Source organism: Rhincodon typus, chromosome 42 (assembly GCF_021869965.1).
Source record: "Rhincodon typus isolate 14 chromosome 42, sRhiTyp1.1, whole genome shotgun sequence".
NCBI lineage: Eukaryota > Metazoa > Chordata > Chondrichthyes > Orectolobiformes > Rhincodontidae > Rhincodon > Rhincodon typus.
This window is the reverse complement of record NC_063373.1, coordinates 7,241,343-7,260,811: the sequence shown is the minus strand read 5'-3', so window position 1 is coordinate 7,260,811 and position 19,469 is coordinate 7,241,343. Positions and strand designations below refer to the sequence as shown.

The 19,469-nt window shown below is 39.2% G+C and overlaps 1 gene segment (V, D, J or C); it reads right to left on the bottom strand.

Moving 5' to 3' along the window:
* Positions 1-337: 337 nt before the first annotated feature.
* LOC109916361 overlaps positions 338-19,469 on the bottom strand; it is a 28,128-nt gene continuing 8,996 nt past the window's right edge. The window contains 7 exon segments of the C gene segment in view: positions 338-2,131; positions 4,910-5,067; positions 11,463-11,783; positions 12,325-12,645; positions 15,587-15,904; positions 15,998-16,300; positions 18,026-18,346. Coding sequence covers positions 2,123-2,131; positions 4,910-5,067; positions 11,463-11,783; positions 12,325-12,645; positions 15,587-15,904; positions 15,998-16,300; positions 18,026-18,346 — 1,751 coding nt within the window.

The following is a 19,469-nucleotide window of genomic DNA, read 5'->3' as shown; positions in this document are numbered from 1 at the left end:
TGCCGTGTGGCAAATTCCGAACGACGTTGCTCTACTCTCTGGAAGTGCAAGGTCATCCGATGCACTGGATCAATGAGCGCTTGCCAATTCCCCTTCAATTCACTGACTATGCTGACATACAATTCGACAGTTTTGTGCAGTCCTCTACGTAGCATAGATTGTAATGAATAAAGAAAGCAGGCCACTATCATCTCTCAAGGAGGAATTGGAGATGGGCAATAAAAGCTGGTATTATCAATGCTGCCCACTTTGCAGGAATGAGTTGCGATTCAACCTGATGGTTGTTACTGTGAGTAAACATTGGAAGTAAATGAATAGGGTTCTGAGCACCGATTGCTTAGTTTACAAAATGATTAATTTGATTTTATTTGCTGAAGGAGCACCACATATGAGACGAATACTGACATACTCATTGGAACAAACTGAAATAAATTGCATTCTGAAAACACGTGCTTGATTTAAGGCCAGGATTTCAGCAAAACTTGAATGAATGACAACATGAAGGAGATAATAACAGTTACATTTCACACCTCTGCGTTGACAGAATATGAAGGTAATAACTAAATAACAATACATTGAAGGCAAAGACATATTTAAATCTATACATGGCAGCATTATATTTCCACAGTAGGGGAAATTATTGCAAGTTTCCAAAGTTATTGACACTTCTTTTTTTTGTAAATTACAAGAATTATAGTCTTTTTAATGAAGTTAATTCAAATGGTCGAAAATACATATAGGAACAGAGTGACGGTAGTCAACAAACAGAAGCTTTACAAATGACAAAAATGGCACAAGCGGTTGAATAGCCTATTCTTGTCAAGAATGAATCCCTGACTCATTCAAAACAAGATTTATTCTCTTATATAACAACTAATCACTTTCATACTAACTTGGAAGATTTGCAGTTCAATAGACAGCAGCGAAATCTGCTATTTCAATGTTAACTGCGATGTTACACAGCGTCTGTTGTAGGTTTGCCTTTGCTTTGTCTTTTTTTTTTGGTAGAGAGAGACAGCGAATCATTTCATAATATGTTGGAAAATATCCCTTACAGCAATTGCTTTGGAGCAACTATTATCTGACAACATATTTAACGGGAATTCGTAAACATGGTTTGAAACAAGGAATCATATATGCAACACTTCTCTGCATATAAGTGTTGTGCAGTCCTCGACGTGACATAGATTGTAGTGGATAAAGAAAAGAGGCCACGATAATCTCTCAAGGCGATTACGGATAGTAATGGCAGTATACAGTATTTATATACAGAGTGTGAAATCCTGAGACTGTGTCAAGATGGAATCAAATTGGATGTAACACATGACCTTTTATTAAGTGTTGTCTGGGCTCTGTATGCAGTGACAAACTGAAGATATTCTCAAACATTTCTTCTGCTGGTTCGAGCAAACGAAATTATTACTCACATTGAGCACTGATAGCCTCAGTACTTAGCAAATAAAAATGCCAAACAGGAGAAAACTTCGGCTTGCACAGTCAGGTTTTTAATAACAACAGTGGCGAGAAGAAAGCTCATACTTGTAGGTATATTTCCAAATTTTTCTACGCAATTTGTGGATGATGTATTTTTTTTCTATAGGAGTGAATGAACCCTCTTGTGAAATCAATGGGCTTTTATCTACCCAATGCTCTTGGGTAAAAATTATATGTTTGACAGCCTGTCTACTGGATCTATCAGGAAAGTTTATCTGATTACTAGTCTCAAAGTTATATTGCACAAATCTCTAACAGGTCAGTTACATAAGATACATCTCCACTTTTTCAAAATGTTATACAGACACGTGGCAAATTTCCAAGATTTACCTTCAGTTTATTTAATTGTGGAAGTGTAATTTCCTCAGTTTGTAGCAGTTCCGTGGGATTTCTTGAAAACTAACAGCTAAAAAAAAGAGCAAAGGCAAACGCTTATGACCGAAAACGTGCAAGCAGTTCTCATTCCGAAGTTGAGACCACGTAGGAACACACACTGAAGTAATGCCATGGAACAGCTGATACGGTTGAGAGGAAAAGTAAATTCAATTCCATTTGCGATTAGTATCTAATGGGGTTTCATTCATAAGATTTCCATGAAACCAGATGTATTTGTCTTCAACAGCAGTGGTCAGTTCACCTGCACGTGAAAAAAAAACAATAATTACTTAAATAAAATATATAAACACATAGCAAAAAAGCCAGACTATGAAATCAAGAGGTCTGATTTATGATCTGGAAATGATTGACCAAAACTTATGCCGAGGTAGCCTCAACACTGGTCAGATGTTTCTTCAAGTATGCAAAGGACAAAGAACAATCTGGACGTGGAAGAAAGACGAATGGAGCCTACATTCAAGTTTTCACAGAAGATAAAGTTTAGAAGCATAGCAAGTAGTGTGCAGAGAAGTTTTCTAGCAATTCAGCAGATCAAACGAGAAGAAGGAAATAAAGGTAGATCAAGGCCCGTGTGGGCAAGCGTCAGGTCATTTACCGCTGCCAAACACAGAGCTAAATTGATTTATAAACATCAACAAATTATAAATTCCTGTTGTTAAATTAATTGAATTAATTTTCACTCTTCACCATGATCCTGCAATTGGCGTGTCACTTAAAATCGCTCAATGAAAACCGTGGTTGCAGTTGACAATGTGAATACCGGTTGCAGAAGTGCTGGGAGAATAACGTGTTTCAGAGACCAGTTAATGAAAAAATGAAGCAGCACACCCTGCAGCATATAACGACAAACTGTTGAGAATTAAATTTCGAAAATTAGGGCCGGAAATTCAAGCAGAACCTGTTTTGCTGAAAAAATCAACAGATGACAACTTATGTCTGTGTGGGATATTCAATACACAAGCGATTAAAAATAAAATGCAAAAAGGCTCTTTCATGCTCCTTGAACATTTCAAAAAAAATGAAGCATCTTCTCTAACTTAATCAGGTGTCTTGTGAAATGAGGTTTTCAGCTACTCGCAAAACGTATGGCTGGAATGCAGGAATTATATTTCTCAGACAAAACATTCTCATCAATCAAGAAAACTAAATAACACTGGATACTGGAAATCTGAAACTAAAACAGAAATTGCTGGAAAAACTCAGCGAGTCTGGCAACATCTGTGGAGAGAAAGCAGCGTTAACGCTTTGGGTGCAGTGACCTTTCTTCAAAACGTCTGTATTTGTTCCTTTTTGATGAACAAAACGCTGATTTCGAATTCAAGGCTGTGTGTGTGAGACGCAAAGAGTGAGACATTCTGTTATAATTACATACAACTCTTAATTTTGTGTTTGGTTCGACAGACCACGCTGCAAGGTGGATACATTTGTCATAAATTCTCCATAACACAGGGTCACCAGAACGATGCAGTGCCTAAATATCTGAAACGTATGAGGGTTGGTTGCAGCAATTAGGCTGAAGTTCTATCAAAGATGAATTATTCGAGGTGGCTGAAATTAGGTCTTGGAGAAATGCAGTGAAATAAGACAATTCTTGAGATGGATGAAACTGATGTATTGAGGTAGTAACTACATCTCATTATCTGATGATGATAATGATGTTGTTGATCGCAGACTACACAACTATGAGGGATAATAATATAATTAACGCTAACCGGTTAGGAGAGATGTGATGAAACATTTCCTCATATAAAGGATGCTGGAGATATTGAATTCACATTCTTGACATTGTGCGGATGTCGTTGGCCACCTTTTTTTTTAATGAAGGCGTCTGGACATTCACCTTTATCAGTATATATTGTATAGGGTTAGGATTAGGGTTACGACCAGGGCGGTTATATTGGAGCTATACAAAACTTTGATTAAGCCACAGCAGATAACTGTGTGTAGTTCTGCTCGCCAAACAATAAGAAGTTTGTGGTTGCAATAGACGGAGTGTCGAAGAGATTCACCACACCCGAAGCAGTTTAGTTATGAAGATTGGCTGTATGTTCCCTGGTTGTTTTCTTTACATCAGAGAAAACAGATGGGGGACGTAGTTGAGCTGGATATGATTATGGGCAGCATGGACAGGGTAGATAAGAAACTATTGTTTCCCATAGTTGAACGGTCAATGAGGAAGGTACCTAATTGTAAAATGAAGTGTGGGTGGGTTAGAGTGAATTTGAGGAAATATTTGCTCAGCCAGACAGTGGTAGGAATCTGGAATGCACAGCCTGGGAAGGGAGTAGGCCTTTGATATGAACGTCGATGAGCACTTCAATTATCATAACATTCAATGCAAATGCTGGAGGGCGGGATTGGAGTATTTAGGTCGGTGCAGACTCGATGGGTCGAAGTTCCTCTTCTGTGTTTCATGACCCTATGACTCTCCCTCCAGGACAAACAATTTTCTGCATCTATCCTGCCAAGTCCTGGAAAAAACCTTGCATGTTACAAATAAATTCCCCTCTCATTTTTGTATGCAAACATACTCAAGCTTTCCCAGTATCTTCACACTGATCTGTCGCTGATCCTTCATTAACTAATGTTTTCCTCATTCCATTGCGGAGATGCTGAATCATTTCAAAACAGTTATTTGTGAACTCTTTTCAATCTATTTGTTTCCTTCATACCCTCTTGTCTCAATATGTTTCACTGTGCCTGGTTTATTATCAATAAGTACGAACCAAATCTTTTTTACCCTATATTATGTCCTTCTATGAGCCGAAGCTAACAATTAAGCATTATCTCATTACTGACATATTTTTGTTTCTAAATACTACAGTATTTTATGTTTGCATTCATTCTTCTGTGCAATCATTCTATCTAGGAGGTATATTCAAGAAGACAGTTAATCAGTCAAGTCCAATGTCATTCTATTGTATAGGAGCATCTATTCTTCAGTAAAATATATGCATTCCGAGGTGAAGATTAGCAACATCTCAGCTCTGAATGCATTGCTACTGAAATGTGTTATTACCTTAAGCACAGTTACAAATGTGCTGTACAGCATACTGAGAATAAACAAGATCACGAAAGTCATCATGGATAATGAACTGTTGGCATCTTCATTGACATCTTCTAGTTCGTCTTCTTCTGTGCCATGGTCTTCCGGTCTTTCTATTATTTCAGGGGTATCTGCAATCAAAAGATGAATATTGTTATAAATTAGCCACATTGAGAAAACAATCTCAACAAAGGTTCTAGAATACAACGGCACTGGCAATTATGAGAGATGTGACACATTTATTTTTCGACTGAGTGAAATTGAAAATGGAATTAATGCTCCATCATGGGATATTCATGACACAGTGGCATAGTTGTGAGAACAAGTAAAAGAGGGCAGACAATAGTCAGCGCAGCTTTGTCAGAGTGACGTCGTACCTAACATTTTTTTCTGAATGTTTTTGAAAATGCGATCAAGTGTGCGGATAACAGAAATTTCACAGATGTAGTTTATGTGTGGATTTTACACACAAAAACAAATTCTCCAGTATTAAACTTTGCTTCCTGTCGATGGCATAGTTTTGTATCCAAACTGGTCACATTCGCCTGTATCCCATGGGCTTAAGTTTCCTGAACAGTCTTCCACGTTGGACCTCGTCCATCACCTCACTATGTCTATTTAGACATCACCCACAGAACTATCTCCATGAATCACCTTGTTCCTACCACACCAAAAAATCAATAAACTTCGTAGGATACGATGTTCACTTCACAAATTCATGCAAATTTTCTCTGATTCGTCCATGACATTTTTTTTCGAGGCATTACATCTGATCTCTAAATATTGATTCTCTTAACTTGCCCTCAGTGGAGTTCAAACTAACTGGCCTATAACTATATGGTCCACTGTCAAACCACTTCCGATACTGGAACAATATTTGATGACTTACAATTCTCTGGTACCTCACATGCATCTCGTGAGAATTGATAAATTATCCTTTGAGCATCTGTTATTTCCTCACTGGTTTCCTTTTACCACGAGATATTTATATGCTTTCAAGGAGGTTAGTCTCCCCATTGCTTTCTTTCTCATTATTATTTTGTCTAATATTTTACTGTACCCCTTTTTAATTACATTGTCTGTGTCAACTCTCTCCTTTGTGAAGACAAATTATTCTGTAAGAACCTTACGATGCCCATTTCTCTTAGACCCAACACTTTCTTTATTAACTGCATCACCTTAAAAAGCACCAAGAAAACATATTTAGGTATTCTTTGACTTTTCCAGCTTTTCTTTTCCTGCATCTTGTCTTTGCTTTCCTAATCTCCTTTTTGCTAATATTATCTTGGATTTTGTAGTTTTCTGCTGTTGTGACCATAGGAACATAGAAACATAGGAGCGGAAGCAGACCACTCAGCCCCTTGAGACTGATTCACCATTCTGGATGGTGGCTGATCATTTACTTCGTGCTATTTTGCCAGATATCCACATTTCTACCAATGTCATTAGCATCTAGAAATCAATCGTACACTGTCTTGAACATGCTTAATAAATGATATAATCTCTCATTATTCCATTTGCTGAGCCTATGGATCCAGCATCTTCAATCTCTTATCATAAGACAACGCTACCGTCGCACAAATTTGAGATCCAGATGTCTATTGCATTTCATCTGAAGGAAAGTGTATACTTATTTAAGTGAAAGGAAGATTGTGTACTATATTTGGTGCAATTTTATGAAAACTGCAAATTTGAATCAAGATATACGAATGTATTCAAATTTTTCTTGCAATGAATGTACTTAAAACATCGACTTTCTTCATTGCTTACTCATCAATTTGATTTGATTAGTTTCATTATTGTCACCGGTACCTAAGTACAGTGAATTGTTTTGTTTTGCGTGCAGTACAGGCAGATCGTATTGTACAAATGATATAGGGTCATCAAACAGAGCGAAAATAAATTGCTATGGCTGCAGATAAGATCCATCGGGAGAGATCAAATTTAATTTAAAATTTTGAGAGTTCCATTCAGAAGTCTAGGAGCGGTGGGGAAGAAGGTTTTCTTGAATCTATTCGTACATGTATGCAAACTTTTATATTTTCTAACCAATGGAACAGGGTGGAAGAGAGTATGACAGAGATACGAGTGGTCTTTGATTACATTGGTTGCTTTCCCAAGGTAGAAGGAAGTATAGATGAAGTCAATGGATGGAAGGCTGGGCTGTGCTCACGACTCTTCTGGTTTCTTGCGGTCGTGGGAAGAGCAGTTTCCAAACTGAGCTGTGATGCATCCAGATATAATGCGTTCTATGGTGCATCTGTGAAAATTCATTTGAGTCCTTGTGGACATGCCGAATTTTCTTAGTGTCCTGAGGAAGTAGAGATATTGTTGTGATTTCTTGGCCATTCATTCGATGTGAGTGAACCAGGATAGATTGTTGGTGATCATCACTCCTAGAACATTGACACTCTCGACCTTCTCCACCTCAGCACTACTGATGCAGACAGGGGTGCGCCCTTTACTCTGCTTCCTCAAGTCAATGGTCGGCTTCTTCATTTTGTTGACATTGATGGAGAGATTGTTGTCTGTACTCCATGACTCTAAGCACTGTATCTCATTCTTGTATGTGCTAACTTTCAATTACTAATCTATTCGGACTTACAAGTTCCTTTTAGCGCCAACAATTCCCAATCTCTTGGCCTTGAAGAAATATTCCTTATCTCAGGTCGCCGTACCACAGTGTATAACCTCACACATAATCTACAAAATAATGCATCTGCTTTCTTCTTGCCCAGACATCAGGTTGTCCATATCACCTTGGAGGTTCCTCGCATTCTCATCACAACAAACATAGATATATTCCACTCATAATGCTGGAAATATCACATCGTGTCATAATTGTCATTGACATAGATTATGAATAACGCGTGCACGAGTGTTGTTCCTTGTGATATTTCACTTGTAACAATCCTCTAACAATAGAATGATAGTTTGTTTATTCTATTTAGACTGATTGTGTTTTCTTCAAATTAACTAAATCTTAATTAATGCCAGTATAATATCCGCTATCAAGAAATCTTGAATTCACATCAGTATAGTTCATGCAGAGAAATTAGTGCTCGTAATGTATTCGGGCAGTTGGATTTGTTCATCCAATGCAATCATGATTGCAGAAGTGTCGTACTGACTAAACTATTTCACATATGAATTCGCTGTTCACATTCAGGGTCTTAGTCTATCACTGCCATTCCAGGTTGAACTGATCTGCAAAAGATTCTCAACAGCGGCTGCATCTGGCATCCATCTCAACACAAAAGCACGGAATTTTAATTTATTTGTGTGCAATTCATTTCAGGACTTCAGTGAGTTATGTGAGTTAGCTTTGAGTTAGCAAGGAAGAGACGGTGAAATATGATGGAGTTCAGATGGCAAGAGGCAGATAGTTTGGCACTGCGGAGCCTGATCGAGGACTTGAGAAGCAGAGAGAAGGCAATTCCCGAACCTTTTCTTATGTCTCTGACTAATCCACAAGTTGTGCTTAAAATAGCTCACATAGCATGGTGAATTATACAGTTCACCAACGAACTCCAGCACGTAAAGCCACTGATCCTTCAAAAAACGAGATACTTTTGACCATGATCAGGTATCACACACGATAGTTTAGCAATTTGTTTCGTTCGTGAATCACACAAGACTGTGCATACACAGATTCCATTTCCAGCAGCAGCATCATTCTGCAATTGACAGGCAGTGCCTAACATGTTTAGATACCTCATGACATGGCTTAAGGAATCCACTGTACTTACTGACACTTCCGCCAATATGGGCTGGTGGGACGATCTACAGCACAGTTTCTCTCTAATTTAACGAAACAGACACGACATGGATAGATACCACATTATAGATATTTTCCCATTCAGAGACAGCCTTACAAAAGGATACACAGAATAGACAACAGAAGATCGACTCTACAATCACCAATCCAGCACAAACCGTTATCAAATAACAATATCAACAGACTTATCTACTCACAGAAATGCCCTACAGCATTGAAAGCTGTCACATAGAAGAGCAAACCGAAGTTTCTCTCTCGCAAATCTACTGGCAATAAATAGCTGATGTCATGCTAAACTGCTAAATGTCCAAATCTTCATCACCTTCACGAACAGCAGTTCAGACGTGTATGTTCACCAAAGTAGATGACCTGAGCGTGCTATCTCGTACCTCACCACTGGTGTAGCCTTTCGTGACCATGCATAAATTTCAGAACTACATTCCTTTGTATTATTTCCTCTTAATCTATTCAGCACACCTGCTGTACAATAAACTGTGATCAAAACAGTCAATGCGAAATTTATGCCTTGTCTATTCTGAATGTCGCAGAAATTTTGCAAAAGATTTTCTTCCGCCATTTTAAAATGGAGGTCTTCTGGAGGAAGAAGGGCAGTAGGTGCAGGACAACCTGGACACCATCCTGTCAACCAATTACCTTGACTGCTCCATTGGTTTCACCTTGTTGTGTGCGAAGGTTCAGCATAATTATTTAAATAAAAATCAAAAAAGTCTGCAAATGATGTAAGTCAGAAACGAAATCAGAAATGGGTGGAAAAGTTCAGCGCATCTGGCAGCATCTATGGAGAGAAATCAGAGTTAACGTTTCGGGCCCAGTGACCCTTCCTCAGAGGTTCTGAAGAAGGTCACTCGACCAGAAATGTTCTCCACAAATGCTGCCAGACCTGCTGATACTTTTAAAATGGTCTGCTTGGTACACAGGTTGTAAATACCATAAGGCCATTACAGAAACGAATGGATCAGCTAACTGATCATAGATTTGGATCCATTATAATGCTGCAAGTCTATATTTTCATTGTGTAGATGGACTCCGAATTTGCATCATTAGTCAGAGATAGCGGTAGGTTTTACATCGATGAGGTTCGAAGCACAAAGTCTTGTGGGGATGCAGTAGTGATGCTGTGCGAGTGGATTAGACATCACTGTGTTTGAATATTTGGCAAGACTGATTAAGTGAAGGTAAGGCTGGACAATCACCAATTTGGAGAACTGAATGTCCTTGGATGGACATGATGGTGGCAGTAAAATTCTGAATGCATTACAGTCTAGAACAGCATAGGTGCAGAAGGATTCGTTCAAGCAATGTGGGAAGGGATCACATCAATAGTGATGGAAGAGGAATTGGAGGAATCTGGATAAGTCAGGAATATTTTTGTAAGGGAAACATTCACGGACATTGTTGAGAGTGGTTCAGTGAGTATGGTGGTGATGAATTAATGGGAACTGCTGCGAATTTGTATGCTATGTAACTGAGTTTTGTGTCAATTTAAGACTGTGGAGAGTGGAAGATGTAAAGCAGACAATGAGAGGCTAAACAGTCAGGTCGAAAGACATGATAGGACTGGTTGAGCTTGTCGAAAGCAGATAAGCCAGAAGAAACAGCAATCATCTGTCGGGTTGAGCGATAGGCTTGGACATTCACTACATTTAAATAGGGTGTCAATTCAGAAAAGAAAACCTCTCACAACAGGAAATGGCTAAAGAGTTCATTGGCATGGATGAGTCACGTCCTGGGTTTGTAGTCAGAATTGAGGACAATGTTTTTGGATTCTGCGCTATTTTATTGTGTGTTCACATCTCAGGAGGTATTGGACATACACAGAGAGAAGAAACAGGCGATTGTGAGAGAGAATTATGTGATATCAGTGTCGAAATGGAGTCTGAGTTCGCATGATATTCTTCGGGGCCTACTTGTAGGCTAGACTGGATGAGGGCTCAATCACAGATCCTTGTGGGGATGCAACACTAAAGCTGTGGACTAGAATTCGACGTCACTACAATAGAATAATTGGCAAAGCTGGTTAAGTGAAGGTCAGAGCAACTTGGATGACAGATTGTCATACTAAATAAGTTGGCATCATATGAACTTCAGTCATTCCATTCAACAACTAGATACTCCACTGTCTAAGCATAACGGAGGATTGCTGCCCAAAACGGCTAGGATAAGTATGACTTAATCAGTGGCGACCCGAGCGGATATAAAATTTGCATGTGTAAAAAGGCTGCCGTGCTGGTGCATCAAAAATGGATATCGCACACACTTCAATCAAGGTCTAAATCACCTTTCTGAAAGTATTATATATGCAAACCAAGAATAAGTAAGTCAGAAAGTTTTCATTCTGCATTTATTACAATTATTGGAGCCACATACAGACTGAAACATAACTTCCTGGTCTTTCAGTACCGGACTGAAAGCTTCAAGTTATCTTCAGAACGATTACACTGGCAATGTTGTACTTGTATTTCAGTATCTAACAATAATTATCTTTCACCAACAGATAGAATTTGAAACAATGGCTATTTTCTTTTTCCAGAAGTGTTCACTGATTGGAAATGTGACTATTGCGTGCAATGAATTGAAATGCATTGGTTCAGCTGCTTAAACAGTTTTTTTTTCGCAAGAACAATATTACCCTATCTATGGAAAACAAATCATCAATCACCGCAAGTTATGTGCAGGGTTTAACAGTGTCGCTTAGTACGACTGAAACATTAACTAACGACGGTTTACCGTGAGATTTATTTGTACTTCTGATTAAATCCCGATTTAGGGACGGGTGTCCCACTAAGCAGGAGTAAGTGGTGTCACTGTTCCATTCCGCCACTGTGAGTCTCAACATGCTGGTAACGAAACTGGAATCATTCCCATTCTCGCTGCTTATTTGGGTCCGGTACCCAGAATCCAAAAGAGTGTCATTTGCCATCCAACCAACGTAAATCTCAGCTGGGTAAAAGTTGGTGGCTAGACACATCAGGGTAGCCGAATTCTCAGCGTCAATCTCGTCCGTCGATGGATGCAGGAGATAAACCTTGGGAGGATGCATTTGGATGACTGCAAAGAGAGATATTTGTTTAACTCAGACAGTCTTATATCTGCATCACAATTTCTTTGCTAGTAATGCATGTGCTTTATAAAATATTTCCTATCTGTAAGACTGTACAAATATCTCTGAATGCTAGAGAACGATATGTCACTTTAGTGGTAGTTTCGATCTTGCAGAGAATCACATTTTTGAAAGGACTGCCGCTCTAAGGGTGCAAATGATTCAACTACTCGTAGGTCATCATGCTCGTCGTTATACTTTTGCAGAACGGTAGGAGCCAGAACTGTTAGACTTCTGGTCATTTAATGTAAAAAAAAAAGATGATTTGCAAAAATATTTATACATTGGATTAGATAATGAGACAGTTTTACCTCAACAGTAACATTAACAACCCTTTTTAGGAAGGAGACATACTGGGCTGGAAAGGTTCACCCTACTTCTATCTCCACAGATTCAACCAGTCCAGCTCAATTTCTACAGCACCTTCTGTCATTTCAGATTTCTGACATCCATTCTTTTTGTTCTTATTGCAGTATTATCCCCACTTACCGTTTTCCTTCCTGATGGAGGCTTTTACTGGTGTTGGTAATTCACTGTCTTCTACCAAGCAAACATATTCGGTACCACTGTCCCACTCCGACGCCACGACTTTGAGTTTGCTCACAATGGTGGATTTACTTCCGCTCCACTCGGGATTCTGCGTCTCGACTCCTTTCTTTCTCTCAGCCCCATTCACTTGCCAGAAAACTTTGATGTTTTCTAAGTCGCTGTAAACGATTTCGCAAACAATGGTCGCTGTCTCTTTTGTCCAAATCTCTTCAAACGGAGGCTTCAGTAGACTGACCGAAATATCTGTCTGACGGCAATCACCTGGAAAGAATAAGGAATACATTTTTCAGGCTGCAATCTTGAAATAAATTCCAAAATACTACAAGAGTTGGGAATTAGTTTACTTACTGCAATCTGTTATCTGTTTTCTCAGATTGTTTCGGCTTAGTTAATTAGATGTTGTGTCCTCCTGTTCACGTTGTTTTCATTCGCTGTGTCCGCTATGGATGCGCCTTTGGTAATATTTGCAATGTATTATTGCACAATTTGGAAATTGTTCTGACTTGGGCATACCGGGGCCTAATTGTTTCTGTTCTGGTGTTGCACACTCTTACTTTTTGCAGTTATTGATGCCAGAAGATAGTTGCTGCAGCCTGGACTGCATTTGTCAGAATACAATAGCAGATGAGGAAAAAGATGTCATAAATATCTCCTATTCCATAACTAAAATTACTTTCACTGCATCCGACCAACGAATGGAGAAATTCCCCTGATGTCAATCTGCATTTTGATCGTTTGCATCCTTTGACATGATTTGGTTGTCCTATTTCCTCGGCAGAATCTTTTATTTTAAAAAAGAGATACTTACTGCACAATTCACGTCCGGTCAGGGGCATTCTCTGAAGATGGCTGTTGCATTAGCTATTATTTTAAGAGTGTGAAGTGAAGAAATCTAAAATATTCTGAGCACGTATCTCTGACATCTCAACTTTAACACTGAGAATAGCCAAAACTCATAGCTGTCGGTATTCTGCCAACGTTAAAGGGACGTATAAGACGTGGGAAAACATGCTTTTAGATTTTTAAAGCAAAATGGTCGTTTTTAATGCAGTAACAGTTACTTGCTTTGTGCATAATGGAAAAAACAAATGAAAAGAAGATTCTTGAATCTTTTGCTTGTATTGTCACTCTAAGTATTACAACCTTTATTATATTTGTAGAATCAGTTAACTCTACAAGTTCTAATATCTCTTGTGAGGACGGATGTTCCGTGTCTATCATGCAGTTCGAATCGAATCATTTTATTTTGAATGCATTTCGTAAAACTTTTGCATTTCTTCAATGATGCTAGGTTTGATGGGTGGGGAGAAAAATTGCAGAAACTACTCCTGTGTTGATTAATATTACTGTCTCGCATTCCAAACTTTCAGTCTGAATACTTGCTTATCTGCTGGCCGTCCTGATTTAATGTCTTCCACTGACTCTCCATTCAACCTGACAGACGGTTAACATGAATTTGTGGGTTGGCAACCTGAGCACAGTCAGACTATATTATCATTTCTTCAATATATAATGTGGACATATTTTATGTTACAAGATCAGTTCCATCTGAAGAGCCTTGGTGATAACTGCATGTTCAAAACGTAGTATCTTTTCAGTAGTAAAACTGAACGTTGGGAGGAGAAATAGTGCTGTGAGAAAACTGATGGCGATGAAATGAATCTTCTGCACGTGTTAAAAACAGAAGTCGAAGATTTAACTATGACTTTTTAAATTTCAAAATGTTCCGTGTACAGACGACATGATTTTAATAGGGAAACCTTCCCCCACCCCGGCATTCTAAACTGAAAATCATCACAATTTCAAGTGAATTTCTTCCATCACTGTGGAAAAGAAAGTGGCATTTCATATTGATATAATGTGGTGTACAAATTTCTTTGAGGAATCTTGTCTTGACTGAACAGTTTTAGTTATTCAACAAGGAAAAAAAAGCATGTGTAGCCCATTCTACAGCAAGTGAATAAGATTCCCATTCGGCCCTGACCTTTGCAAGAGCACAATACGTTCATTTCCAGCAAGAGCCCTCAGAGGGATTGTATGTAACTCATACAAGTCTATCCCAGTTCAACTTTCAAAGAATCTTCAACAATCCTAAATCAACGCATGGGGTTCTGGTAGTTTGCTATTTCAGTGCATGGGTGCTCAACAAACGGAATTTTTCCTGATTAATGTTTGTGACTGCATCTGTGAGCAATATTTGCTCAGATGCATCTTTGTTCTTTCTCACTGATGTATGTGATTTGCTGGAATCCCTTTGTCACCTCAGCTAGTGTTTCACTCAAATTTATTCAATAATTATCGGTAAGTGAATGACACAAGGTTTTCGCAGCCCAGTAATCGATTCTCTTGATCACAGACCCGTGTACCAGAGATCAGTGTTGAAAACTTGATGTCTTGCTATTCATTTCTTTAGGACATAAATTGGCGGTTCCACAGTCCACAACAAAATCGGGTCAGATCAATGAACTAAGCAGACAGTAGGAATTAAACCTCATTCAGTAGTTTGTATGAATTATTTATGTCAATAGCAGAATTATTTGTCCGTTCTTGCGGTGTCCCAGGGAATCATACTGAATAATAGGGTCCTTGAAATGTACATGATAATTCATGTACATGAGTTCCACTCTTTAACTGGTTAGGTTGTACTTCGGTGTACCTTTTAATTGACTGTCGGCAACCACTCAAGCTGGACTGAAAGCAGAAGCATCAAGCAGTTGACTGAAGCAAACACGACTCAAAATTTTGTGAACACATTCATTCATTGTTGCCTAAAGATAGCTCACTCTCAAGAGTTAATTGTGCAATTAAGCTCTTTTTTCAATATAAATTTTTAACTAACTTATTTTTCTCTTTCAACCTGTTCAGATAAGTCATTACACAACTCGGCAACAGGCGGGAATTAAATGTGGGCTTCTTGGTCCAGGGGTAACGACATTACCACTCTACCACAAGAGGGCCAACCCCTCCATTCTTTATATCAGCGTTACTCAGACTGCTTGAGGTGGCGTACTTGTTGGATATTGTTGATTCTTCTATCTATCTACTACCCGTGTGCTGTGTGTTAAAGTTGTTTCATTCTAAGAGGTGCTGTCTATTTTAAAGTTTCTGGAACCTTGGAATATTTGCTCACAGTTTCATGTTGTGTTTATATTTAGCACAAAGCGTTGATTATGAGAATGGTTGCTGAAAAAACTGTCCTTACCTTTCGGATTCCTGATGACCCTCTTCACAGTGGATTGTGAAGGTGGATGTGAGGCAGTACAGGTGTATTTTGCTCCGCTCTTCCATTCCACTGCAGGTAAAATGAGGAGGCTCCGTGTGCTGAAGGTCAGGTCCTGTTCCAGAGCAGTGGGGAAATTGGTGATGTTCGCGCTCACAGAAGCATCATCTTTTTCCCAGAAGATGCGTACTTTGTCAGGATAGAATCCTCTTATCAAACATGTGAGAGTAGCAGAGCTGGTGCTTTGAATCTCTTCTGGTGACGGGGGCAGGAGGCGGAGATATGGTTTCATTGGTTCGACTGTAATGGAATTACAGGCAATTTTAGTCTTTCCTTCATTGCCATTCGTAAATAACATGACATATACAAATACAAATATTTTTTATCACCCACCTCTTGCCTTTCTTGTTTGTTTTATGACTGGGGTGGATGATTGATCCTGTTTTGCGGAGCAAGTGTATTCCACCCCACTCTGCCACTCTTCCACACTGCTGGTCAAGCGGCTGATGGTCAGATATTGGTTTCCACTCATTTTAGCTGCTTCCGTTTGAACGCCTTCATTCCTTACTTTTCCATTTACCATCCAAGAGATGACTATTCCAGCGGAAACTCTAGAGAGCACTTCGCAAACTAGAGTGGCACTTTTATTGATCCAGATTTCTTCAACTGTTGGATCCCTTAGTAATACAGCGATCTCTGTCAGTGAGAAATGCGAGACTTAAATTCTGGTCCTTGTTTCAATAGTGATCTAACCAGAAGTGTAACAAGGATGTCTTAATCAGTGACAAGGGATGCGATGATTAAAATGTGACCACCTCTCTCACTGATATATGTCGAATTTGAAGCAACATTTCTTCTTTGCACGTTTGTTGATTTGCACCACAACTTGTATAAACCAATAAAATCGAGGAATAGAGCAAACAAAAAGAAAAGCAAGGGAAAATTTTTGAGGGGTGAGGGTTTGGTATGGGCCCATGCAGTGAGCAATACCGAAATAAACAAAGAAACAATTCGTAGAAATACAAAGGCAGATGGGTCCTAAAAGGGTCACACATATGTGCAGATACAGATACACAGGGAGACAGGGGCAGAGACAGGCAAACTCAGATAGTGAGATGGAAATATAGAGACATAAAACTAGAGAATGAGAGCATGAGATAGAAGAAGACAGCCAGAGTGAGAGGGAGAGAGATACCGATGGAATGAAGACAAGAGATGGAGGCATGGAGACTGACAGGCGCACACAGAAAGAGGAGCGCTGGGAGCAACAACGAATGATGCACAAAGAATGACTAAAATCTCCAGTTACAGGAGATAAAAGAAGAAATACTTCCAAGATGGAAAATGGAAGACAGACAAATCGAGATGTAAACACATAGTCAGTAAAGAGAGAGATAAACTGATAGAAAGATAGAGATCAGAAGAAATAGAGATGGATCGATGGATGGACAGAGGCAGAGAGAGACTAACAGTAAAAAAGAGAGCAAGAGAGCAAGATAGACAAGGAGAGACAGACAAGATCTACCACACCACGAGGCTCGATGAATTTTAACCACAGTGGATTATTGAGAATCATTATCCCTGTGAGGTCACTGAACCTGCTGTTGAAGAAAACCTATTTGTCTTAGCCTTAATACGGTTTATACAAAGAATGCTTCAACACAGCAAATTGCTGCATGTTTGCTGTCTCTGTCGATTCCCATCGAATAGCAAATTTCTGTCTCTGTTCCACCAGAACCCTCTGCCTCTCCCTTCAGTTTCTCTGAACATCGTCCTCCCAATTCATCTTTTCTACAATTGCATAGCAGCACACAGCAGCAGAAAACACTAAATCCATATTAGTGTCAGCAGGAGAAACAGACTTGTTGAAGTTGAATTCTTTCTGATGAAGTGCATACATTGCCATGGTGTTTTTCCTGCCCTGGATTGAATTTGTAAATTAGCCAATGCGTAGTGCTGGCTTAGTTTATAAAGTGTTTTTAATACCGAGACTGTCTAGAAATTTTGTCTAAACTTGTCATTGTAAGAAGATTGCCAAAGAATCACCATCATTCTGTCGCCTTCCTCATAATGTCTATATTTCTGTCTCTTTTCCTCTGTCTTCCGTCAAGGCCTTCCCTTATTCCAATAATTCTTTCCTACTGAGAACGAGACTTGTAGAGAGCAGAGGGAAATGGTTTCGAATGTTGTGCTCCGCTATGTTTTTGAAAGTTGGATACCTGGATCATTTCCAACTGATTTTTTACCGCAGCATTTCTCTCGACTGTAAGGTGCTATTGGTATCACTCATTGTACCCAGTTCAAGAATATTTCATCCTCAGCAACAGACCACTATAACAATATTTCATCTGGCCCAATACTGAAAATGAAAGTGTTTATGTTTTATTAATTTGAGCTTGTGAGTTTGCTTAATTTTCTTACCGGATGTTGATTTAATGTCTTTCATCTCTTTACTGTTGGTTGCAGAATGAGAAACTTGGCAAGTGTACACAGAACCGCTGCTCCAATCCTGTAGGGGCACTCTAAGTAAACTTAAACTGCTGAAGTCATTGTTCGATGTTTTCTTTGGGGATGTAGTTGTAACACCAGAAGTTATGGCATTTGTGTTCTTCTGCCAGCTCACCGCAATGTTTTCGGGATAGTATCCGCTGATTAGACAAACCAGCTGCACAAATCCGTTTTCTCTCTCTCCTTCAGTTGCAGAGTAGAGGAGACTGACTATTGGTGGAGAAGGCTGTACTCCTAGAAGTACAACAAAGAAAAGACTTACTCCCTTCTGAATAGACGCTTATACTGCTTCTGTGATGTCCTGTCTAATCGATAGCTCTCAAGTGCTACATAAAAAGTATGTTTATGCCATATTATAGCATCATTATACAATGATACGAAAAGACACTGTTCACAACATTGGTGTCATATTTAACCTTGATTTGAGCTCCAAACCATGTAGAGCCATTGAGTCCTATAGAATGGAAACAGATCTTTCAGTCCAACACATCCAAACTTAACTAGTCCCATTTGCCGATGATTGACCCACGTCTTTCCAAACTTGTCCCCTTCATGTACTGTCCAACTATCCTTTAAATGTAATAACAGTACATGTCTCTACCACTTCTTCTGGTAGTTAATTCCACATACACACCATCCTCTGTGCGAAAACGTTGCCACTCAGATCCCTTTTAAATCTTTCTCCTCTCACCTTAAACCTATGATCTCTAGTTTTGAACTTCCCTATCCTAGGGAAAAGACCTTTGATATTTATCTTGTCACTGCTTGTCATGATTACATAAACCTCTATAAGATCACCCTCAACGTCCTTGTTAAGACCATCCATTTTTACATCTAACTTCACTGATTTTTGATTCTCCACTCACCGATAGTTTAAACATTACGTCATGAATTTGCACTGTTTAGAAATTCCTCAGCAACCTCCAAATTTCTAACTTTGGGGCTTCCAAAGTTATGATGCCAGTGTCTTAATTTCAGGCCAAGCACCTATCCCAGATCCCCCCTGTGCTTCGTGACTTACATTTTGCCATGTCAAACCACGCCTCGATCTCAAAACGGCCTTCATCAGCCTTAACTTCTCAATGGCTTCACTCAACTCTAGCTCTAAGATTTCCTCCAGCCCAAGTCATCTGAGAAACATCTATTCATCTAATACTGGCTTCTGGAGAATTCCTGATTTTAACTTTTCCAAAGTTAATCACTGTGCTTCTCGCCTCCAAGACTCAGGGTTCAATATTACTCTCCCATGAACCTTTTTCTTCTCTCCCCTCTTTACACTCCTTGGGCACTTATGAAAGCATGCCTTTATGTTGAAGGCTTCAGCCATGTCTCAAAATATCAGTGATTTTTGCCGAAA